Source organism: Mustela lutreola, chromosome 11, assembly GCF_030435805.1.
Source record: "Mustela lutreola isolate mMusLut2 chromosome 11, mMusLut2.pri, whole genome shotgun sequence".
In the NCBI taxonomy this organism is placed as follows: domain Eukaryota; kingdom Metazoa; phylum Chordata; class Mammalia; order Carnivora; family Mustelidae; genus Mustela; species Mustela lutreola.
Genome location: NC_081300.1, coordinates 93,248,466 through 93,273,558, shown reverse-complemented (window position 1 = coordinate 93,273,558; position 25,093 = coordinate 93,248,466). Strand labels below are relative to the sequence as shown.

Below are 25,093 nucleotides of genomic sequence, written 5' to 3'. Positions count from 1 at the left end.
CATTATGACTTTAATGTATTGCCTTTGAATCAGAATTACTTTTACACAGTAGCAGTCACGACATCATCTAATTTTGTGTTCTGCTATTTGAAGTGTTTTTCCACGTTGCTACCTAGTCTTCCCAATTGTAATTTTATTGAATTCAACACTTATTAACTTAAAACTCTGGAGCAACACTAGATATAGGACCGGAGGATAAAGGTCACAGGTGGTTCCTGGTCTCAAGGGGCTCAGAGGTGAGTAAAGAGCTGTACAATTAAAGGGAATAAATAATTCTAAGAAGTCCTAGTTACTCAGTGCTTGGGTGGCTCAGTCAGTTAGGCGACCAACTCCTGGCTTCAGCTTGGGTGCTGGGATTGAGCGAGCCCCCGGCAGGTTCTATGCTCAGCAAGAGTTGCCTTGAGTATTCCCTCCCTCTGCCCCTCCCCCAACTGGTGTGCACACTTGCTCTCCCTCACTCTCTCTCTAAAGTAAATAAATAAATCTTAGAAAAGAAAAGAATGGGGTGCCTGGGTGGTTCAGTCAGTTAAGGGTCTGCCTTTGGCTTGGGTCATGATCTCAGGGTCCTGGGATCTAGCCCTGTGTCAGGCTCCCTGCTCTGAGGGGAGTATGCTTCTCCTTCAGCTCATGCTCTCCCTCTCAAATAAACAAAAATCCTAAAAAAGAAAAAAATCCTAGTTACTCAAAGATAACTAGTATTGAAAAAAAATCTTAAAATGGAAACAAAATTTCAAAATAAACATTAAAACAAGTATAATTTATACTTTTTCTCAACTATTAAACCATTACAAGGATATTTATTATTTTATTTTGCAAAATGTAGGCTGTAACTACAACTCTATGCAAATTCTTCACCAAATCAAAAGAGCATCAAGCAAAAAAAGAAAAGAGCATTAGGCTTTTGGGGAAAAATTTTTCTAACTGAATGTTGTAATATAACAAAATGATGTAAATTCTAGAGATATATTAATGTACAGTATGGACTACAGTTAATATACTGTTCTGTATACTCAAAAGCTGCTAGGAGAGTAGATCTTAATATTTCTAATCACAAGAAAAAAAATCTAACTATGGGGTGACAGATGTTAACTAAACTTATGGTGGTAATCATTTCATGATATACATATCATTTCATGATATACATATATCAAATCATTATGTTATACATCTTAAGCTATACAATTTTAAGCTAATACAACGTAATATATCAATCACATTTCTTCAATAAAACTGGAGGGGAAAAAAGATATTTTTAACTTCCCATTTTACTTTTGCAGAATCATAAACAAATGCCTTTTGGCAAAATATCTGAGAGCATCATCAACTTCTTAAAGTGCTCTTCTTAGGGGCACCTGGATGGCTCAATCGTTACATGTCTGCCTTCTTCAGCTCAGGTCATGATCCCTGGGTCCTGGGATCCAGCCCCACATCAGGTTCCCTGCTCAGCGGGAAGCCTGCTTCGCCCTCTCCCACTCCCCCTGCTTGTGCTCCCTCTCAACCTGTGTCTCTCTCTGTCAAATAAATAAGTAAAATCTTAAAAGAAATTTTAAAAGTGCTCTTCTTAATCTTTCACATTCAAATCAGTCTTCCAACATTCATACCGAATTTCTACAGATTTTTTTATCTGTCAGATCCACTCTGGACAATGACTATGCCTCTAATTAGAGCACTGCTACCTCACTTTCACTGACTGCAAGAAACCCTGCATCTTTATAATATTGGCAATTTTTCAATGTATCTGTACTGTACTGTATGATTATGGAAAATTTGCTTAACTTCTTTCTCTGCCCTGTCTTTCCTTCATCTATAAAACTGCACCAACCTTAACTATATTATGAGGTTTAAATTACCTAATTCATATAAAGCACTTTCAAGGGCCTGCTGGTCAACAAATGTTAGCGGCTATTGCTACACTGGGCATGTTGCTAAAAAAAACCCAAGGGATTAGCAAAGTCATATAGTCACTTATGAGCAAGAATGGATGCTAGAAGAAGTGGGGAAGGGTATCTGAGTAGGGATCAAATTACTAAGGGGTCAGTTCATTCATGGATGTTTTACAGCTCTATGCAAACTCACAATTCTGGGGCTCAGATGACAAAGACTCTGATAAGGATTTCAGCCCCATCTCTGGTACAATACAGTATAACAAGTACTTGCACAGGGATACATACAAAATCCTATAAAAGTTCAGAAGGGGCATAAACTCTTTAGTGGGTGGGGGGGGAGTGTGAAATCAAGACAGGCTCATCAGAGGTAAAAGTTAGATGAAGGAAGGAAGGAAGTTATTTCAAAGAGGCACATGACGTTCACTAATACTAGCAAAAAACCCAGCAGATTGAGGCTGTAAGTACCTAAGAATTTAGAGATATAAGCAGAGGCTAGGTTATACAGAGCACTGTTAACTATCCTAAAGAGGCTGACCTTTACCCTCAGGAAAACAGGGCATCTCTGAAGGGTTTTCAGCCCGAGGGTGACGGTATGAAAATCAAATGCTCATGAAAAGACCCTCGAGGGCAGGGCTTGTGCCCACCACCCACAGTACTGTCTCCCCAGCCCTTTGTTTCTTGTGCAATTTATTCTCGTGAATAATATGAAGTACCCTAAATTTTTTTTCCCAAAAAACTGCTAGTAAAAGAAAATGTCAGGAGTGAGACCTAAAGGAAATCTCAGTATCATTTGCTGAATCATCCTTTTCTTGCTCAAGGATATATGATGCGTCCTTCAGCATATATTGTATTTCTATCCTGAACAGGTTAATTAGAATTACATTCCCAAAAGAGTACATTCTCCTAAACACTTTTTTAAGTGAATAAAAAGGGCTATTCCATTTCATGGACCTATACATCTCTCTCTGAATCAGTTTCTCTTATTTTAACTGTGGCAACTTTGTAATAGGTAGTTCAGTCATTATTCACTTTTCAGAAATGTTTAAAAACGTAACAGAAAACAAGAAATATCATGTGTTGACAAGGATGTGGAAAGAAAGGATCCCTCATGCACTGCTGGTGGGAATGTAAATTGGTGCAGCCATTGTGGAAAACAGTATGGAGGTTCCTCAAAAAAAATTAAAACCAGAAATATCGTATGATTCAGTAATTCCACTACTGGGTATTTACCAAAAGAAAATGAAAATACTAACCCAAAAAAGATATGCATAGGCAGCATTATTTACAATAGCCAGGATACGGAAGCAAACCAAGTGTCCATCGATAGACGAATGGATAAAGAAGATGTGGTGTGTACACACATACGCTCACACATACACACATGAATGTTATTCAGCCATAAAAAAGAACATTTTGCCATTTGCAAAAAGGATGGACCCAGTGGGTATTATGCTAGTGAAATAACCTAGACAGAGAAAAATGAATACCATAGGATTTCACTTATATGTGTAATCTAAGAAATAAAATGAACAAACAAACAAAAAAGGAGACACAGACCTAGAAATAAAGAACTGATGGTTGTCAGGAGGGACAGAGGGTGGGGAAAAAAGAGGAGTGGGAGGTATAAGCTTCCAGTCATGGAATGAGTTAAGTCACAGGGATGAAAGGCACAGCGTAGGAAATACAGTCACTGGCACCGCAACAGTGGTTCATGGCGACAGATGCTGGCCACATCTGTGGTGAGGAGGGCATGATGTGCAGAACTGCCGAAGCACTATGTTGTACACTTGAAATTAATGTAATGTGTATGAACTATACTTTAATAAAATTTTTTTTTTTAAAGATTTATTTATTTATTTGACAGAGATTACAAGTAGGCAGAGAGGCAGGCAGAGAGAGAGAGAGGAGGAAGCAGGCTCCCTGCTGAGCAGAGAGCCCGATGCGGGACTCGATCCCAGGACCCTGAGATCATGACCCGAGCCGAAGGCAGCGGCTTAACCCACTGAGCCACCCAGGCGCCCCTACTTTAATAAAATTAAAAAAATAAAAACAGGACAGATGTGCACTGATTTAAGATTATCTGGATTACAGAGAGGGGGATTATCTGGCAATGGGCTCTTCTAGAAGTACCCTGGAGAAGGGCAAGGAGGAAAAACCTAAAAGCATAAATCAAATTCTTGGATTATAATAATTAGTCTCAGGATTTATAATCAATAAAAGCAAAGCATAAAGTCAAACTGAAATCACTCTTCCTTACCTGTTTCTCTCCATATATCAATAAGCACATGGACAGCAAGGAGACAGTAATAGTCTGAAAACTGCAATTCGGTTTTCAAACAGGATTTCCCTGTAGGGAAAAAATCCCATATTTGTATTTTAACATTTGTTCAACTATCACTGCCCCCAAAGGAGTTTTTTAAAGCAGGAAAGTGACAGGAGGGAGAAGATAAGAAAGAGGAAATGAAAGTAATAAGAGGCGTATAAATACCAGAAGAAAAATGGTAAGCCATGAATCAAAGGATTCAAAAGAAGGTAAGGCCACACTCAGCTGGAGCAGAAGGAAGAGTTCTAGAACAAAGGTGCTATCTGCAATGGCCCCAAAGGGAGAGCAGCAAGATTTGGAAGGAGGTTTCAGGTAAAGAGAAGAACAGAAGCCAAGGGCCATGTACAACTAAAGTAATGGTACACTCATTACTTCACCTAATGATTCAGATTACAGTTAGAGAAACACTGACATCATCTGGTCACATAATTTATACTTTATCACATATATCTAGCAAAAGATCATCTACTTCTGAACTAAACATTTATCTCATAATCTATGACATTCACTTTGTTCAATTTCAGTCTATATATTAAAAATAGTAAGGCCTATAAGCAGAAAATGTCACAATTAATCATAAGCCCCATGTAATTCATATGAGCCCCAGTGGGACAGAGTTAGCTCAATGAAGAAGAATATGGACACCTATCATTATTCAAAACTCCAAACTTAAGAAAGGCTTTATATGTGAACAGTCTTCCCATCTGACAGAATAAGCTCCTTGCCATACTCATTAAAACAAGGTGCTCTGAATGATAAAAACAAAAACCAACAGACTAAAACTTAGCAAATCAGGCAACTACTACACATTTTGAAAGAATGCTCACCAAATTCTAGTCCGTGCTGATACCTTAGCATCAGTTCTCTGACCACACTCAGCTTCTGGTTTTTATCCATAGTGTGGTACAAGCCGAGCAGCCTTGTCAGCTGCACAACACACAGATGCTGCTGCAGAGCTCTGATGTCCGCAGGCAGCGCCAGCTTCTCCTCGGTTGGTGTGGACAAAGGAACAACTCCAAGTAACTGATTAATAAACTGCAATGTAGAAAAAAAGCACCAATCTCAAAACAGAACTCATCTTTGGCAGGCTGTAATTAACAAATGCTGAAGTGATCTAGAAGAAGGCATTTTCTATCTACCAAAATTAGTAAAACAAAAAAATTTCTAACAGCACACAATGCTGATAAAAGGCCAACAGAAATGGCATTCTCATTCACTGCTGGCCACAAGTCATCTCTCAATACCGGGTACTATACCAATTGACAGATTAAAAGAATTGTGAACATGTTTCATAAATTATTCCACACAACATAATATAATGATATGACAATGAAAAGCTTGATTAGAAAAGCTATAAAAAGAGCAGATTATTAAAAACAAACCTACATTACAACTGAAATACAAGTGAATTCTTATAGAACCTACAACTGAACCTACAACTGAAATACAAGTGAATTCTTACAGAAAATATTACATGTTGAGAGGAATAGTTATGTCATGTCAGTGGCCTTAAGTTGCTTTTTTTAAAGTTTTATTTTCAGATACAGATTCACATGCATGATTTAAGAAATAATCCAGAGAGATCCCAGGTACCCTTCGCATCCAGTTTCTCCTGATGCTAACACTTTGCATTAAAATGATTTTCGGAGAGCCTGAGTGGTTCAATGGTTAAGCGTTTGCCTTTGGGTCAGGTCATGATCCCAGGGTCCTGGGATCTCAAGCCCCATGTCAGACTCCCTGCTCAGTGGGGTGTCTGCTTCTCCCTTTCCCTCAGCTCTCTCTCTTAAATAAATACATAAGGGGCGCCTGGGTGGCTCAGTGGGTTAAAGCCTCTGCTCTCGGCTAAGGTCATGGTCTCAGGGTCCTGGGATCGAGCCCCGCATCGGGCTCTCTGCTCAGCGGGGAGCCTGCTTCCTCTTCTCTCTCTGCCTGCCTCTCTGCCTACTTGTGATCTGCCAAATAAATAAATAAAATCTTTTTAAAAAATACATAAAATCCTTCTTTTAAAAAAAAGTATTTTCTGAGGTGAGGGGTAAGGGGTGGGAGGATAGAAAAGGTCTGCGGTAGAATGAAACAGACCATCACCTCCTGTCTTAGACTAACTGAAGAACAGTTGTATACTTTCATGGTTCTGTCAGATTGGGGTGAATCAAAAAAAAAAAAAAAAAAGATTAATTCTGAGAAAGTAAGCTGTGTAAGAAATCTCCATAAAATACATAAAATTTCGTAACGATATAAATTCTGAATAAACACTAAACTAAATCGAGGGGTGAGCATGTAAGGAGAGAAGTGGGATGTAAATGAGATGATCATCCTTCCATGAAGGGCACCAACAAAGGAAGACTGTAACTGTAAAAATAAAGTTATACAAATCTGTAATTTAGAAATACTGAGGTAAATCACAGAAGACACAGGTAGGAGCTGAAAGCGATCTGCCTATAGAGAGCCAGAAGCAGGGAGATGGTGGCAAAGAGCTGCTACTGTCTTTCAAGAGAAGCCTGATAGTACCATTCGGCTTTTTCAACTTTATCCATGAAGTTTTTCCATAAAAATAAAAATTAAAAAAGAAAACCCCACTCATGCAGTCTCGCATCTGTACCAATGTTGCTTCAAGTTGTCTCCAAATGTATGAATTTTTTTTTTTTAAAGATTTTATTTATTTATCAGAGAGAGAGAGGGGGTGAGAGCAAGCACAGGCAGACAGAATGGCAGGCAGAGGCAGAGGGAGAAGCAGGCTCCCTGCTGAGCAAGGAGCCTGATGTGGGACTCGATCCCAGGATGCTGGGATCATGACCTGAGCCGAAGGCAGCTGCCCAACCAACTGAGCCACCCAGGCGTCCCCAAATGTATGAATTTTAATTATTATGATCAGATAATCATGTTCAACAAAGAGACTGCAGCCCCGGTCTTCATATTTTTGATTAAATGCCTATATAGCTTCTATTGCCAGCTGTTCCATTCTTGTAAGCTACTCTACATATTAGTGATGCTTATCATTAATGCCTTCTTTTTTTTTTTTAAGATTTTATTTATTTATCAGAGAGAGAGGGGGGGAGAGAGAAAGCACAGGCAGACAGAATGGCAAGCAGAGGCAGAGGGAGAAGCAGGCTCCCTGCTGAGCAAGGAGCCTGATGTGGGACTCGATCCCAGGACGCTGGGATCATGACCTGAGCTGAAGGCAGCTGCTTAACCAACTGAGCCACCCAGACGTCCCTCATTAATGCCTTCTTCAAGGAATGCTGAAGAATCTTCCAGACAGGTTTTGTCATGAAACAATGCATTCATTCTTTATTCTAGTCTGTACCATTTTACTGCTATGCAAAAAGCTTCTTTAAAAACTGTAATCATTTGTTTAGCTTAAAACCCCAGGGCAAAGGAAATCAAAAGATAAAAACATCACTCTGGATGAGCCACTTCAGGATAATTGGATTCAGTGGCCTACCTGTAGGGGCTCATCCCAGTTTAAAAAGATTGGGACTATAGCTCTCAGCTTGAAATTTACTTAAATGGTTTGCAATCCTCTGACAAACACACTGCTGAGAGGCAGAATTTTTAGCTACTGAAGTCATCCTACATTTAAAAAGTTGTGGCAGCAAAATTACTCCCCCAATGAAAATTTATGTGGGTCTACAAAACTCATTCCAACAGCTTTAAATCCTTTGTTTCACAGAACAAGGACTACCCATCACTGCTAGTATTCCAGCATTTCTAGAGGGTTCAACTCAATAGATTATTTACTACAGGAGGTCACATGAGATGACCTAAGAGTTTCAAACATACTAATACAGTAGAGCTTATACTAGATATACATTAGCAAACCCTTATGAATCTCAGCTGAAGGCAATTAAATGTCCCTTTAATGCAGCTTCATTAGTTGATGCTGCAACTTTTAAGATGGGAAGCAGCGGAAGACATGATCAATTGTTCCAAATCTTAGCACTTAGTACATAACATCTGCAACAAATACTAACTGAAAAAATCTCTTCCACACAGTTCTAGATTCTGCTTAAATCACTCTACTAACATGAAACTCACACATTGTATTTTAGAGACTCTAACTACTAGAAAGACCTTTTTTCCACTGGCCAAATTCTGAATTCCCTGTAACAACTTCCTACGGACCCCAATTCTCATTCCCTTTTTGTACGGGAGCTTTTCAATTATGAGAAAGGAAGGACTGTGTCCTCACCAGACCAAACCTCACTTCCATTTCTCTCTCCTATGCTTTCAAGTCCTCCTACAACCCAGAACTCCTTTTCTGGATATCCTACAATTAATCTGGAAACTTCTAAAGCTTGACCTCAGCCCTGTAAACACAGTACTCCAAGAATAGTTTTACTAGGGGCGCCTGGGTGGCTCAGTGGGTTGGGCCGCTGCCTTCGGCTCAGGTCATGATCTCAGGGTCCTGGGATCGAGCCCCACATAGGGCTCTCTGCTCAGCGGGGAGCCTGCTTCCTCCTCTCCCTCTCTGCCTGCCTCTCTGCCTACTTGTGATCTCTGTCAAATAAATAAATAAAATCTTAAAAAAAAAAAAAAAAAAAGCTGGCTCCCCCTAAAAAAAAATTAAAAAATTAAAAAAAAGTTTAAAAAAAGAATAGTTTTACTAAACCAAAGTGAATGGTGACAGTCATTTCACAATCGAGAGATCATTGGCTACTTACCAGTTTGGGAAAGCACTGCTCCATCTGCCCTAGATATGTCACCCTCAAAACTGCCAAGCGTCAAACCTTGTGGACTGAACATAAAACCACCAAACAAATACTCCAGTAACCTCCACTATGGGGGTGACAGAAGGCACTCTGGAATAATAGGTGGTGGCAACCCTGTGATAGGAAGGCTTTGCTGCAACCTTCACTAATTACAGAGGTATTTATGAGTAAAACTGATCAAATCATGGACTTTCTTTTATACATGCCACTGTTTCTTTACATGGCACTCTATCCTACCCCACATACACTGTTCTTCCAACTGGTACTCCACCTGCCCATTACCAGGGACACTCTGGACTAAACACTAAAAACTCATACTGTGGAACAGGGTATGAAGTACCCAGAAACGGGTGAGCAATCTGACCCAGTACATGTTGCTGTGGATGAAGAGTTTAAAGATAAGCTTCCCCATTTCATTATGTAAGAAATTTACATTGGTTCATTTACAGCAAAAACTCCTAATATATGACAACTAACTACAATGTGGTACACTGGATTAGATTACAGAACAGAAAAAGGACAGTAATGGGAAAACTGGGAAAATCTAAATAAAATCTAGGGGTTAGTTAATAATAGTGTACCAGTGTCTTGTTTTGACAAGTGCACCATGGTAATTTAAGATACTAACAAGCAGGGGGAGGAGTCAAGATGGCGGAGAAGTAGCAAGCTGAGACTGCTTCAGCTAGCCGGAGATCAGCTAGATAGCTTATCTAAAGATTGCAAACACCTGAAAATCCATCGGCAGATCGAAGAGAAGAAGAACAGCAATTCTGGAAACAGAAAAACAACCACTTTCTGAAAGGTAGGATCGGCGGAGAAGTGAATCCAAAGCGACGGGAAGATAGACCCCGGGGGGAGGGGCCGGCTCCCGGCAAGCGGCGGAGCAACCGCGCACAAAATCAGGACTTTTAAAAGTCTGTTCCGCTGAGGGACATCGCTCCAGAGGCTAAACCGGGGCGAAGCCCACGCGGGGTCAGCGTGGCCTCAGGTCCCGCAGGGTCACAGAAGGATCGGGGGTGTCTGAGTGTCGCAGAGCTTGCGGGTATTGGAACGGGAAAGCCGGCTACAGAGACAGAGCCGACAGTAAGCTCGCAGCTCCGTATTACCTTGAACCGGTCCCAGGCTCGGTGAGCTCGGAGCGCGGCCGGAGGTCAGGCAGACGGGAGTAACTGGGCGCTGTTCTCTGAGGGCGCACTGAGGAGTGGGGCCCTGGGCTCTCGGCTCCTCCGGGCCGGAGACCAGGAGGCCGCCATTTGTATTCCCGTCCTCTGGAACTCTACGGAAAGCGCTCAGGGAACAAAAGCTCCTGAAAGCAAACCCGAGCGGATTACTCACCCCGGCCCCGGGTAAGGGCAGTGTAATTCCGCCTGGGGCAAAGACACTTGAGAATCACTACAACAGGCCCCTCCCCCAGAAGATCAACAAGAAATCCAGCCGAGACCAAGTTCACCTACCAAGGAGTGCGGTTTCAATACCAAGGAGAGCAGCAGAATTCCAGAGGAGGAGAAAGCCAAGCACGGAACTCATGGCTTTTTTCCTGTGATTTTTTTTAGTCTTGCAGTTAATTTAATTTTTTCTTTTTCATTTTTTTTTTTTTTTCTCGCCTTCGGGTAAAATTTTTTTTTTTTTTAAACTGTTACCTTTTTCTTTTTTAACGATTTTTTACTAGTTTATCTAATATATATATATATTTTTTTACATTTTTCTTAGGTGTTTTCTTTTTTTAAAAAAATTCTTTTCTTTTCTTTTTTTTTTTCTTTTTTCTTTCTTCCTTTTTGAACCTCTTTTTATCCCCTTTCTCCCCACTCACGATTTTGGATCTCTTCTAATTTGGCTAAAGCATATTTTCCTGGGGTTGTTGCCACCCTTTTAGTATTTTACTTGCCCCTTCATTTACTCTTATCTGGACAAAATGACAAGACGTAAAAATTCACCACAAAAAAAAGAACAAGAGGCAGTACCGAAGGCTAGGGACCTAATCAATACAGACATCGGTAATATGTCAGATCTAGAGTTCAGAATGACAATTCTCAAGGTTCTAGCCGGGCTCGAAAAAGGCATGGAAGATATTAGAGAAACCCTCTCGAGAGATATAAAAGCCCTTTCTGGAGAAATAAAAGAACTAAAATCTAACCAAGTTGAAATCAAAAAAGCTATTAATGAGGTGCAATCAAAAATGGAGGCTCTCACTGCTAGGATAAATGAGGCAGAAGAAAGAATTAGTGATATAGAAGACCAAATGACAGAGAATAAAGAAGCTGAGCAAAAGAGGGACAAACAGCTACTGGACCACGAGGGGAGAATTCGAGAAATAAGTGACACCATAAGACGAAACAACATTAGAATAATTGGGATTCCAGAAGAAGAAGAAAGTGAGAGGGGAGCAGAAGGTATACTGGAGAGAATTATTGGGGAGAATTTCCCCAATATGGCAAAGGGAACGAGCATCAAAATTCAGGAGGTTCAGAGAATGCCCCTCAAAATCAATAAGAATAGGCCCACACCCCGTCACCTAATAGTAAAATTTACAAGTCTCAATGACAAAGAGAAAATCCTGAAAGCAGCCCGGGAAAAGAAGTCTGTAACATACAATGGTAAAAATATTAGATTGGCAGCTGACTTATCCACAGAGACCTGGCAGGCCAGAAAGAGCTGGCATGATATTTTCAGAGCACTAAACGAGAAAAACATGCAGCCAAGAATACTATATCCAGCTAGGCTATCATTGAAAATAGAAGGAGAGATTAAAAGCTTCCAGGACAAACAACAACTGAAAGAATTTGCAAATACCAAACCAGCTCTACAGGAAATATTGAAAGGGGTCCTCTAAGCAAAGAGAGAGCCTACAAGTGGTAGATCAGAAAGGAACAGAGACCATATACAGTAACAGTCACCTTACAGGCAATACAATGGCACTAAATTCATATCTCTCAATAGTTACCCTGAATGTGAATGGGCTAAATGCCCCTGTCAAAAGACACAGGGTATCAGAATGGATAAAAAAACAAAACCCATCCATATGTTGCCTCCAAGAAACACATTTTAAGCCCGAAGACACCTCCAGATTTAAAGTGAGGGGGTGGAAAAGAATTTACCATGCTAATGGACATCAGAAGAAAGCAGGAGTGGCAATCCTTATATCAGATCAATTAGATTTTAAGCCAAAGACTATAATAAGAGATGAGGAAGGACACTATATCATACTCAAAGGGTCTGTCCAACAAGAAGATTTAACAATTTTAAATATCTATGCCCCCAATGTGGGAGCAGCCAACTATATAAACCAATTAATAACAAAATCAAAGAAACACATCAACAATAATACAATAATAGTAGGGGACTTTAACACTCCCCTCACTGAAATGGACAGGTCATCCAAGCAAAAGATCAGCAAGGAAATAAAGGCCTTAAATGACACACTGGACCAGATGGACATCACAGATATATTCAGAATATTTCATCCCAAAGCAACAGAATACACATTCTTCTCTAGTGCACATGGAACATTCTCCAGAATAGATCACATCCTCGGTCCTAAATCAGGACTCAACCGGTATCAAAAGATTGGGATCATTCCCTGCATATTTTCAGACCACAATGCTCTAAAGCTAGAACTCAACCACAAAAGGAAGTTTGGAAAGAACCCAAATACATGGAGACTAAACAGTATCCTTCTAAAGAATGAATGGGTCAACCGGGAAATTAAAGAAGAATTGAAAAAAATCATGGAAACAAATGATAATGAAAATACAACGGTTCAAAATCTGTGGGACACAACAAAGGCAGTCCTGAGAGGAAAATATATAGCGGTACAAGCCTTTCTCAAGAAACAAGAAAGGTCTCAGGTACACAACCTAACCCTACACCTAAAGGAGCTGGAGAAAGAACAAGAAAGAAACCCTAAGCCCAGCAGGAGAAGAGAAATCATAAAGATCAGAGCAGAAATCAATGAAATAGAAACCAAAAAAACAATAGAACAAATCAACGAAACTAGGAGCTGGTTCTTTGAAAGAATTAATAAAATTGATAAACCCCTGGCCCGACTTATCAAAAAGAAAAGAGAAAGGACCCAAATAAATAAAATCATGAATGAAAGAGGAGAGATCACAACTAACACCAAGGAAATACAAACTATTATAAGAACATACTATGAGCAACTCTACGGCAATAAATTTGACAATCTGGAAGAAATGGATGCATTCCTAGAAACATATAAACTACCACAACTGAGCCAGGAAGAAATAGAAAGCCTGAACAGACCCATAACCAGTAAGGAGATTGAAACAGTCATTAAAAATCTCCAAACAAACAAAAGCCCAGGGCCAGACGGCTTCCCGGGGGAATTCTACCAAACATTTAAAGAAGAACTAATTCCTATTCTCCTGAAACTGTTCCAAAAAATAGAAATGGAAGGAAAACTTCCAAACTCATTTTATGAGGCCAGCATCACCTTGATCCCAAAACCAGACAAGGATCCCACCAAAAAAGAGAGCTATAGACCGATATCCTTGATGAACACAGATGCGAAAATACTCAACAAAATACTAGCCAATAGGATTCAACAGTACATTAAAAGGATTATTCACCACGACCAAGTGGGATTTATTCCAGGGCTGCAAGGTTGGTTCAACATCCGCAAATCAGTCAATGTGATACAACACATCAATAAAAGTAAGAACAAGAACCATATGATACTCTCAATAGATGCTGAAAAAGCATTTGACAAAGTACAACATCCCTTCCTGATCAAAACTCTTCAAAGTGTAGGGATAGAGGGCACATACCTCAATATCATCAAAGCCATCTATGAAAAACCCACCGCAAATATCATTCTCAATGGAGAAAAACTGAAAGCTTTTCCGCTAAGGTCAGGAACACGGCAGGGATGTCCATTATCACCACTGCTATTCAACATCGTACTAGAGGTCCTAGCCTCAGCAATCAGACAACAAAAGGAAATTAAAGGCATCCAAATCGGCAAAGAAGAAGTCAAATTATCACTCTTCGCAGATGATATGATACTATATGTGGAAAACCCAAAAGACTCCACTCCAAAACTGCTAGAACTTATACAGGAATTCAGTAAAGTGTCAGGATATAAAATCAATGCACAGAAATCAGTTGCATTTCTCTACACCAACAGCAAGACAGAAGAAAGAGATATTAAGGAGTCAATCCCATTTACAATTGCATCCAAAACCATAAGATACCTAGGAATAAACCTAACCAAAGAGACACAGAATCTATACTCAGAAAACTATAAAGTACTCATGAAAGAAATTGAGGAAGACACAAAGAAATGGAAAAATGTGCCATGCTCCTGGATTGGAAGAATAAATATTGTGAAAATGTCTATGCTACCTAAAGCAATCTACACATTTAATGCAATTCCTATCAAAGTACCATCCATCTTTTTCAAAGAAATGGAACAAATAATTCTAAAATTTATATGGAACCAGAAAAGACCTCGAATAGCCAAAGGGATATTGAAAAAGAAAGCCAACGTTGGTGGCATCACAATTCCGGACTTCAAGCTCTATTACAAAGCTGTCATCATCAAGACAGCATGGTACTGGCACAAAAACAGACACATAGATCAATGGAACAGAATAGAGAGCCCAGAAATAGACCCTCAAATCTATGGTCAACTAATCTTCGACAAAGCAGGAAAGAATGTCCAATGGAAAAAAGACAGCCTTTTCAATAAATGGTGCTGGGAAAATTGGACAGCCACATGCAGAAAAATGAAATTGGACCATTTCCTTACACCACACACAAAAATAGACTCAAAATGGATGAAGGACCTCAATGTACGAAAGGAATCCATCAAAATCCTTGAGGAGAACACGGGCAGCAACCTCTTCGACCTCTGCCGCAGCAACATCTTCCTAGGAACAACGCAAAAGGCAAGGGAAGCAAGGGAAAAAATGAACTACTGGGATTTCATCAAGATCAAAAGCTTTTGCACAGCAAAGGAAACAGTTAACAAAATCAAAAGACAACTGACAGAATGGGAGAAGATATTTGCAAACGACATATCAGATAAAGGACTAGTGTCCAGAATCTATAAAGAACTTAGCAAACTCAACACCCAAAGAACAAATAATCCAATCAAGAAATGGGCAGAAGACATGAACAGACATTTCTGCAAAGAAGACATCCAGATGGCGAACAGACACATGAAAAAGTGCTCCATATCACTCGGCATCAGGGAAATACAAATCAAAACCACAATGAGATATCACCTCACACCAGTCAGAATGGCTAAAATCAACAAGTCAGGAAATGACAGATGCTGGCGAGGATGCGGAGAAAGGGGAACCCTCCTACACTGTTGGTGGGAATGCAAGCTGGTGCAGCCACTCTGGAAAACAGCATGGAGGTTCCTCAAAATGTTGAAAATAGAACTGCCCTATGACCCAGCAATTGCACTATTGGGTATTTACCCTAAAGATACAAATGTAGTGATCCAAAGGGACACATGCACCCGAATGTTTATAGCAGCAATGTCCACAATAGCCAAACTATGGAAAGAACCTAGATGTCCATCAACAGATGAATGGATCAAGAAGATGTGGTATATATACACAATGGAATACTATGCAGCCATCAAAAGAAATGAAATCTTGCCATTTGCAACAACGTGGATGGAACTAGAGCGTATCATGCTTAGCGAAATAAGTCAAGCAGAGAAAGACAACTATCATATGATCTCCCTGATATGAGGAAGTGGTGATGCAACATGGAGGCTTAAGTGGGTAGAAGAATAAATGAAACAAGATGGGATTGGGAGGGAGACAAACCATAAGTGACTCTTAATCTCACAAAACAAACTGAGGGTTGCCGGGGGGAGGGGGTTGGGGAGAAGGGGGTGGGATTATGGACATTGGGGAGGGTATGTGATTTGGTGAGTGCTGTGAAGTGTGTAAACCTGGTGATTCACAGACCTGGGGATAAAAATATATGTATATAAAAAATATATGTTTATAAAAAATAAAAAATTAAAAAAAAAAAAATAAAGGAGTAAGGGCAATACAAAAAAAAAAAAAAAAAAGATACTAACAAGCAAGGGTTAAGACTATAGTGTAACTTTCTGTACTATCTTTGTGACTTCTCTATAAATCTAAAATTATTAAAATAAGTGCATCAAAATGTAAAACCTTGCTCTGCAAAGGATCCTATTAAAGGGTGAAAAGACAAGCAGAGACTGGGAGAAAATATGTGAAACCACGTATCTGACAAAGGAGCTATATCTAGAATATCCAAATTCTCAAAACTCAACAGTAAAGAAACAAAAACAAACTATGAAAGGAGCAAAAGACAGAAACACATTTCACTGAGAATATAAAGCTGGCAAATAAACACATGAGAAGACGTTCAACACCATTAACCAAGAGGGAATTAATTACGCATGGAAATCACTATATACCTGCCAGAATGGCTAAAGTAAAAAACGGTGACAACACTAAATCCTGATGAAGATGCAGAGAAACTAGATCACTCATTTACTGCTAACCGGAATTTAAACTGGAATGGCAACTGTGAAAAAGTTTGGCCATTTCTTTAAAAAAAAAAAAAACTAAACAAGCAGCCATCATTACATTACTGGGCATTTTTTTCATATAAATGAAGAAACAAGTTCACACAAAAAGACCCACACACGGGACGCCTGGGTGGCTCAGTTTGTTAAGCAGCTGCCTTTGGCTCAGGTCATGATTCCAGCGTCCTGGGATCGAGTCCCACATCAGGCTCCTTGCTGGGCAGTGAGCCTGCTTCTCCCTCTGCCTCTGCCTGCCATTCTGTCTGCCTGTGCTTGCTCTCGCTTCTCTCTCTATGACAAATAAATAAATAAAATCTTTAAAAAAAAAAAAAAAAAGACCCACACACAAATGTCCACATCAGCTCTATTTGTAAGAGCCAAAAACAGGAAACTGGATGTCCTTCAACAGTTTATAAAGAAATGGTGGCACATCCATACGACAGAATACTATTCAGCAATACGAAAGAATGAACTATTGAAACATTAACATAGATGCAACTCCAGAGAATTATGCTGAAGGAGGAAAAAAGTCAGTCTCAGAAAGTTATACATACTATGGCTCTATTACAACAAATTCTTAAAATGACAAAATTACAGAAATAGAAATCATATTAGTGATTGCCAGGGGACAAAGAGACAGGGAAAGGGGAAGGTACAGGGAGATGGCAGCGGGTAAAAAGGGGTAGCACGTGGAATCCTGGTGGTGGAACTGTTCTGTATCTTGACACTGGCAGGGGTCACTGAGTCCACGTGCAATACACTGCACTAAATACTTATTAATGTACCACATGTACACACCCAGATGTAAAACTGCTGAAATCTCCACAAGGTCAGTGAATTGTATCAATGTCAATTTCCTAATTATGGTATTATACTATAGTTAGGCAAGACGTTACCAGTGGGGCAAAATGGGAATGGGCTATACAGAGCTCTCTATATTATTTCTCTTATAACTGCATGTACATCTATAATTATCTTAAAGCAAAACAAAACAAAAACACCATAAAACAAAAAGACAATCCAATTATCCATCAGAGGCTTATTCTCTTCATGGCTAAATTTTTTTTTAACCTTTTTTCTTTTTTAAAGATTTTGTTTATTTATTTGACAGAGAGAGATCACAAGTAGACAGAGAGAAAGAGAGGGAAGCAGGCTTCCTGCTGAACAGAGAGCCCGATGCAGGCCTCGATCCCAGGACCCTGAGATCATGACCTGAGCCAAAGGCAGCGGCTCAACCCACTGAGCCACCCAGGTGCCCCTTCATGGCTAAATTTAACAAGAAATCATCTCTTACTCTATTAGCACCTGGAGTCCTTGGCTTACTGAGCAGTTACCTTGGCATCTCATGTTCACCACTCACACACAGATTTAACCTAGTTACAAGTAATATAGGTACCCAACAGAATTCTGAACTGTACTTACTTTTGTACACTGTGTAGCAGGTAGCAGGTCAACAAACACCTTGAGGTCTGTAAAACAACAAGGTTTATCCCCAAACCTTTTAAAATACTGGAACATTAATTCTTCTGGATCGCCTAAGAGAGTGAGAGAAAAAGAAATCACTACATTTGCTTCTGCAAATTTAAGAGGTCTGATTTGAAAAATATTTATTTCTTTTATTTCTTTTTTTTTGTAATTTAAAAATTTTATTTATTTATTTGACAGAGATCACAAGTAGGCAGAGAGGCAGGCAGAGAGAGTAGAGGAAACAGGCTCCTCGCTGAGCAGAGACCCCAAAGCAGGGCTTGATCCCAGGACCCTGGGATCATGACCTGAGCCAAAGGCAGAGGCTTTAACCCACTGAGCCACCCAGGCACCCCAAAAAATATTTATTTCAATTAAATTAAATTTGCTTGATGGGGCACCTGGGTGGCTCAGTCAGTTAAGCATCCACCTTCAACCCAGGTCATGATCTCGGGGTCTTAGGATCAAGCCCTCCATCAGGCTCCTGATCAATGGAGAGTTTGCTTCTCCCTCTACCCCATCCCCAGCTCATGCTCTCTGTGTCTCTCTCTCAAATAAATAAATAAAAACTTAAAAAAAATAAATAAAATTTTGCTTGAATACCTGAATGAGAATAACAATGAGGGCTGCAGGATGGCTTGCCCGTTTAAACAAATATTTTAAAAAGGAGCTGAATCTTACAATCTCAACTAGTTTACTTGTTATTACACTTAGGAAATGTGACATTTTTCATTAATTAAAGTTTAAATACCTAAAAAGTTTTCATTAAAATTTAAATAAAGACTGAAGTTTATATAGAAACATTAAACAAATACGCTTCTTTCCACAGTTCTTGGAAGTAGTAAATGTTAACTGAAGGGAATGTTTCACATGCACAACACAATAGAAAATGGGAAGAGTACCAAGCCAATAACTCCCAACAAGATCACTCACTGTGGAAAATTTAAACATGTATCTACAGAAGCTACCAGTGCCTTTTATTTTTCCTCAAATTAAAAACAATTAAAAACAAAAAATTTAAAAAACAAAAAAAAAATTAAAAACAAAAAATAAAATAATAAAAAATAAAATGCTCTCAAATTAAACCAGAGTTTCTACAAGATTTTAGGTCTTGGTTTCTGTCCACATTTCAGAGAACTGAAGTCCATCATGGCTCTAATCAGATTCTCAAAGGACACTGATCCAAGACACTAAGAATCACTTACTGATCTGTGTAAAAAAAGTTTTGTGGGGGCACCTGGGTGGCTCAGTTGGTTAAGCAACTATCTTCCGGCTCAGGTCAGGATCCCAGAGTCCCAGGATCGAGTGCCACATCAGGCTCCCAGCTCCATGGGGAGTCTGCTTCTCCCTCTGACCTTCTCACCTCTCATGCTCTCTCTCACTGTATCTCTCTTAAATAAATAAATAAAATCTTAAAAAAAAAAAAAAAAGAATAAGCTGCAAAGAGCATTAATTAGATGATTAAAATGAACAGAGATGATCTAAGATACTGGAAGTATCTTTAGATACTGGAAGTGCTCATCATCTCAGGACAACTGATGCCAAAAAGCAGCCTCTTTTAATGAGAAGCAAATTTTCATAACGATAATTGGGGGTGTTCTTTGGAACTTTATCTTAAAAAAATGAAAATAAAAAATTAAGAAAGTTCATTATCTTAAACTTAAAATTTAGGCTATAACTAAACCATAAGCTAATTATTAGTATGAGCAAAGAATTACCACTTTTTGAGGGGAAGGGTGCCATTTTCCAACAAAACTGAATTAGCATATATGAGATCCATTATTTTCAAAAAAACATCTAAGGGGTTCCTCAACTTTCCTGAAGGCCTCTCTTCATGCTTTATTATCTGAATCATGTTTTCCTCCTATCCTGTCATTGTCCTTATAAATTTTCTCTTAACTGTTAATTGTTCTAACTCTGCCAGATGTTCTTTCATCAATGATGTGAGTGCTTGAAGCAGATTTTCAAGAAACCTTTCATCCACTTCATGAAATCTTGAAACTTTTTTTACAAAACTGGCTATTATACTGTGAAATTGATTTTGACATTAATGTTGAGTCAAAAAAGAATGCCTGATAAAGACGCTGGCAAAAAAGGAAGAGATGCTAGTGTCGAGTTGAAGACATAATTGAGAGATAATGGAACAGTAATCTATTCATGAGTAAATATTTTCAGGTTATGAAGGTATTTGCTTCCCAAGCATGACTTTATCATCACAGACCTCAGAGAATGAACACTTGGGTATGGAGAGCATCCCTGTATCTTCTCCAAAGTTCCCAAATCATATTAAGGGTTCTTACCCAGTTTGTACTCATCATTAAAACCTTGACGTCTTAAACGTCTAATCAGTTCAAGTTTAGCAAGATGTGGTCCTCGGAGATGGCGGGAACTTTTAGATTCTTCTGTTATCCGATCTTCTATAAATTTCACAGCTTCTTCTGCAGAATAATGCACTTCTCCTTCTAAAGAGCTAGGTATAAATACACATGGAAAAAGGTATGTTGTACCTCTACTGTCCATCCTAAAACTTAAAAGTGAAGCCAAACTGACTTCAAGAAACAAATTAAAAAATAAAAATTTGTAATTTGATAATTACAAAATAGTAAGGGAGTAAAAGAGAACTATGAGCACATTCTGACAACTAACATGGCAAAGGATTACTCCCAATTCTGGCATCTGATTACTGATCTGTAACTAGTTCTCTACCTCTCTCTTTAAAATAAGAATGGAGGGGCGCCTGGGTGGCTCAGTGGCTTAAGCCTCTGCCTTTGGCGCAGGTCATGATCTCAGGGTCCTGGGATCAAGCCCCACATTGGGCTCTCCGCTCAGCGGGGAGCCTGCGTCCCCCCCTCTCTGTCAAATAAATAAATAAAACCTTTTAAAAAAAGAAAAAGGAAGATAACTTTATATATATAAAATATTGCCTGATAAAAAAAAATGTAAGTAAATTTTACTTTATTGCTTTAAGAATGAAGGCTGAGAAAAATGGGATCACTCAGTCAATATTACAAAGTAAGCATCAGCTCATCACCACCTTAAATCCTTACTTTTTAAAAAGATCCCATTTATGTTTGTGTTTTTGTCTAGAACAGCAAAGGAAAAAAAAAAGGAAACCAGCAACAATCCAAGTGTTCATTAGTCCATCAATGGGGAACAGGTTAAATGAATTACATCTCTAAAATGGAGTTCTCTTAAGTCACTAAAAAGAATGAAAGGAATCTATATATACCACATATGGAAGATGCCCAAGATATATTTTAAGGGAGAAAATACGAAGATACAAAGTTGCAAACCATTGTCTAATATAACTGCATTTTTATGTTAAATAATGAGAATAATTACATTAGTTTGTTGACTAAATCTGGAAGAAAGGACTCTAAACTGCCATCAAGAGTTATCTCTGGGGGCACCTGGCTGGCTCAGCTGGCAGGACATGCGACTTGATCTCGGGTTCAGAAGTCATGAGTTCAAGCCCCACACTGGGCGTAGAACTTACTTAAAAAAAAAAAAAAAAAAAAATTATCTCTGAGTCAATTATATCTCAATAAAAGTGGGGAAAAAATGTTATTTCTGGGGTGATAAGATATTTAGGAACACTTTCTACCCCATACATTTCTGCACTTAGTTTTAAGATTTCTTATATTCATTTATTTTGTAATTGTAAAAAAATGAAATATCTTACTTTCAAAGGAACACACTACTGAGACCAAAATAAGAATTCTATTAGGCTTCCAATGAAATCATTTTGCTACACCATGCTAAAAAGTGCCACTATAATTCAGGAAAGGAGTCAACTTACTGTTCACCTTCAGCAGGAGGAGTCCAGGCCTCTTCAATCAGTCGAAAGACAGAATCGAAATAAGTCAGATAGAACTGCCAGTCATCTGAGCTAAAATCAGATTGAATGGTGCACACAGGATTAAACCCAAGTTGTGACAAGTCTGTCCTAGGAACCATGATACTCAATTTATTTTCTAGGTTACATTTTAGTCTTTACTAGGAGAACCCCAACCCTCCCTCAGAGTTTCCTCTGCCACCCAAAAAGGGAATTCAAGAGGCATGTTCAAAGTAAAAAACTTTTAGGAAAAACCTTCAATGAAATAAACAGGTCCAGAAAACTAGTATTTTTAACAGAAAACTCTCATGTTAGTACTTCCTCAAAATGGGCAGCTGGTGGCGCAGGGCGGGGGGCAGGGGGGGGGACACAACACACATGTTTCTTTTAGACCAATACTATGACAAATTAATGATTTTTAGCATTCATTCTGAAGACGTAATACTTCACACACTGATGGCCTAAGTTCCATTACACCTCTTTACTGAAAGATAAAGTTTCATCAAAAACTTTTAAAAAAATACCTAGGCCACATTACTGGCAAGATTTATGCCCAGGAAATATAAAAGACAACAGATTAAAAAAAAAATTCAGTAGTGACACCTGAGAGCCCCACTCCAGAGAGAACCATCTACTCACTTTTTCAGTAAGAGGCGCCTGGAAAGGGCATTGCACTCTGGCCACCTGCTCAGCTTCTTATACATAGCCATGCATTTATTTTCCCGACTCTGAATCTCGCTCGTCAACTTCTCTACAATTAAAAGTTATAAAAATTGATAAGCTGGTTTCATTTTTCCTCAGAAAACCGAATAAAGTCCAAACACAAGAAGGAAAATGTCACATTTTCTTATTACCTTAGAAAATGGGACCACTAGTAGATACAAACTATTATCTTATTAAAGACTATTTTCCTGAAAAGAAAAAAATAAATTTCTGATACTAAACTTTTATAATCATTTTTCCTATAAACTACAAGGATCCAGAATGTACTGAGTGTACTGAATGTACAGAGTTGTGGATCTAATACATGGGATACATGTATATATAAAACCCCAGGGGCGCCTGGGTGGCTCAGTGTGTTAAGCCGCTGCCTTCGGGTCATGATCTCAGGGTCCTGGGATCCAGTCCCTCATCGGGCTCTCTGCTCAGCAGGGAGCCTGCTTCCCTTCCTCTCTCTCTGCCTGCCTCTCTGCCTACTTATGATCTCTGTCTGTCGAATAAATAAATAAAATCTTTAAAAATAATAATAATAAAAAAATAAAACCCCAAAAGCCTTTAGGAACTAGTATATTTGATCCATAGACAGACTTCTCATCTATACAAAATAAATGTTGAATGAGCTTGAACTGGAATGGGATGAGCCAGGTAAGAAGTTAGGAACAATACAAAAATGAACAGAGATGAATCGAACACTTTACCAACAGCAAGGAACAGAAAATCTATGACTACTGTTTCTGACCAAATGAGATTTACCCCGACCTCTCAGAACAGCTTAGCAAATTACAGATACCAACAACCACATTATGAATTTCCTACAGATAATCTTCATTTTAACTATCCTAAACTATAATCCAGCTGGGTAAAAACAGAAAGGCTGACTTCACCCATCTGCGAGGAGGCTGAAATTAAAGAATTAAAGATAAGCAACATTAAAACAATAAATACATAAAATCTTAAAAAAAAAAAAAAAAAAGCGGGGGATGGTGGCTAAGTGGCTCAATTGGTTAAGCACCCTCAGGGTCCTGGGATTAGCCCACGGGGTCAGGCTTCCTGCTCAGTAGGGAGTCTGCTTTTCCCTCTCCCTCTGCCCCTTCTCTTGTCCCCCAACTCATGCTCCCTTTCTTGCTCTCAAATAAATAAATCTTTAAAAAAAAAAGAAATAACAAAATTCCTCATTTTATATAATTAGTTAACAGCATTAGTTTTTTGACCACACACAGTCAAGTAAAGATTATACATATCTGTATGAAATAAAGTTATTTTATTTTTTAAATTTTATTTATTTGTCAGAGAGAGAGTGGACAAGCTGGGGGAGCAACAGGCAGAGGGAAAAGCAGGCTTCCTGCTACACAAGGAGCCTAATGAGGGACTTGATCCCAGGATCCTGGGCCATGACCTGAGCCAAAGGGAGATGTTTAACCAAATGAGCCACTCAGACATTCCTGAAATAAAATGTTTTAATGATTCCTAATGAGAAATCTGAGGCTACTCATCTACAGTTAGATTCCCCCAATGACTGTAAAGGCATAATTAAAAACCAGGTTTGTCAAAACAACACTGGATTTCTAGGACTTTCTCCTAAGGAAATCATCAAAAATGGGTAAATGTGGGGCACCTGGGTGGCTCAGTTGTTAAACATCTACCCTCGATCAGATCACGATCCCAGGGTTCTGAGATCGAGACCCACATTGGGATCCCTGCTTGCTGGGAAGATTGTTTCTCCCCTTCCACTCCCCCTGCTTGTATTCCTGCTCTCTCTCTCTCTCTCTCTCTCTTTAAAAAAAAAAGGATAATTGTTAGGAACCTAAATCTTTGTCATAAACATCTTCAAAGGGGAATGGTTAGATCAATCTATGAAGTTCCTACATTTAAGTTTTCCAACCAAAAGGGAAGAAGTATTTTCACCACAGTGGAAAAGAGCTAACTTCTTTAACATATAAAATGCTCTTGCAAATCATTATGATTAACCACATTTTCAGAAACAGGCAAAGGGGGCGCCTGGATGGCTCAGTGGATTAAAGCCTCTGCCTTCAGCTCAGGTCATGATCCCAGGGTCCTAGAATCGAGTCCCTCATCGGGCTCTCTGCTCAGCGGGGAGCCTGCTTCCTCCTCTCTCTCGGCCTGCCTCTCTGCCTACTTGTGATCTTTCTGTCAGATATATAAATAAAATCTTAAAAAAAAAAAAAAAAAAGAAAGAAAGAAATAGGCAAAGGATGGGGTGCCTGAGTGGTTCAATGGGTTGAATGTCTGCCTTCAGCTCAGGTCATAATCCCCGGGTCCTGGGATCAAGCCCCACACTGGGCTCCCTGCTCCACGGGGAGCCTACTTCTCCCTCTCCCTGTGGATCTGCCTATTTGTGCTCTCTGTTAAATAAATAAAATCCAAAGAAAAAAGAAAAAAGAAAAGCATCTCAAAGAAAATATAATGGCTTTTAAACAAATAAAAAAATTATCCTCCCTCAGAATTAAATAAAAGTTGTAAAATGTTTTATCAGATTAAAAAATATTAAAGTTTGACATAGGGCACCTGGCTGGCTCAGTCAGTAGAGCATGTGACTCTTGATCTCGGGGTTCTGAGTCTGAGCCCCATGTTGGGTGTCGAACATATTTAAAAAAA

The 25,093-nt window shown here is 39.1% G+C and overlaps 1 protein-coding gene across 1 annotated transcript in view; it reads right to left on the bottom strand.

Moving 5' to 3' along the window:
• Positions 1–25,093, bottom strand: part of NAA25 (N-alpha-acetyltransferase 25, NatB auxiliary subunit) — an 80,426-nt gene that overhangs the window by 28,742 nt on the left and 26,591 nt on the right. Inside the window, exons 8-13 of the mRNA XM_059140231.1 lie at positions 22,397–22,508; positions 21,722–21,811; positions 20,223–20,392; positions 17,881–17,993; positions 5,037–5,244; positions 4,144–4,233 (exon numbers count right to left, since the gene is read on the bottom strand). Coding sequence (XP_058996214.1) covers positions 4,144–4,233; positions 5,037–5,244; positions 17,881–17,993; positions 20,223–20,392; positions 21,722–21,811; positions 22,397–22,508 — 783 coding nt within the window. The remainder of the gene's footprint in view (positions 1–4,143; positions 4,234–5,036; positions 5,245–17,880; positions 17,994–20,222; positions 20,393–21,721; positions 21,812–22,396; positions 22,509–25,093) is intronic.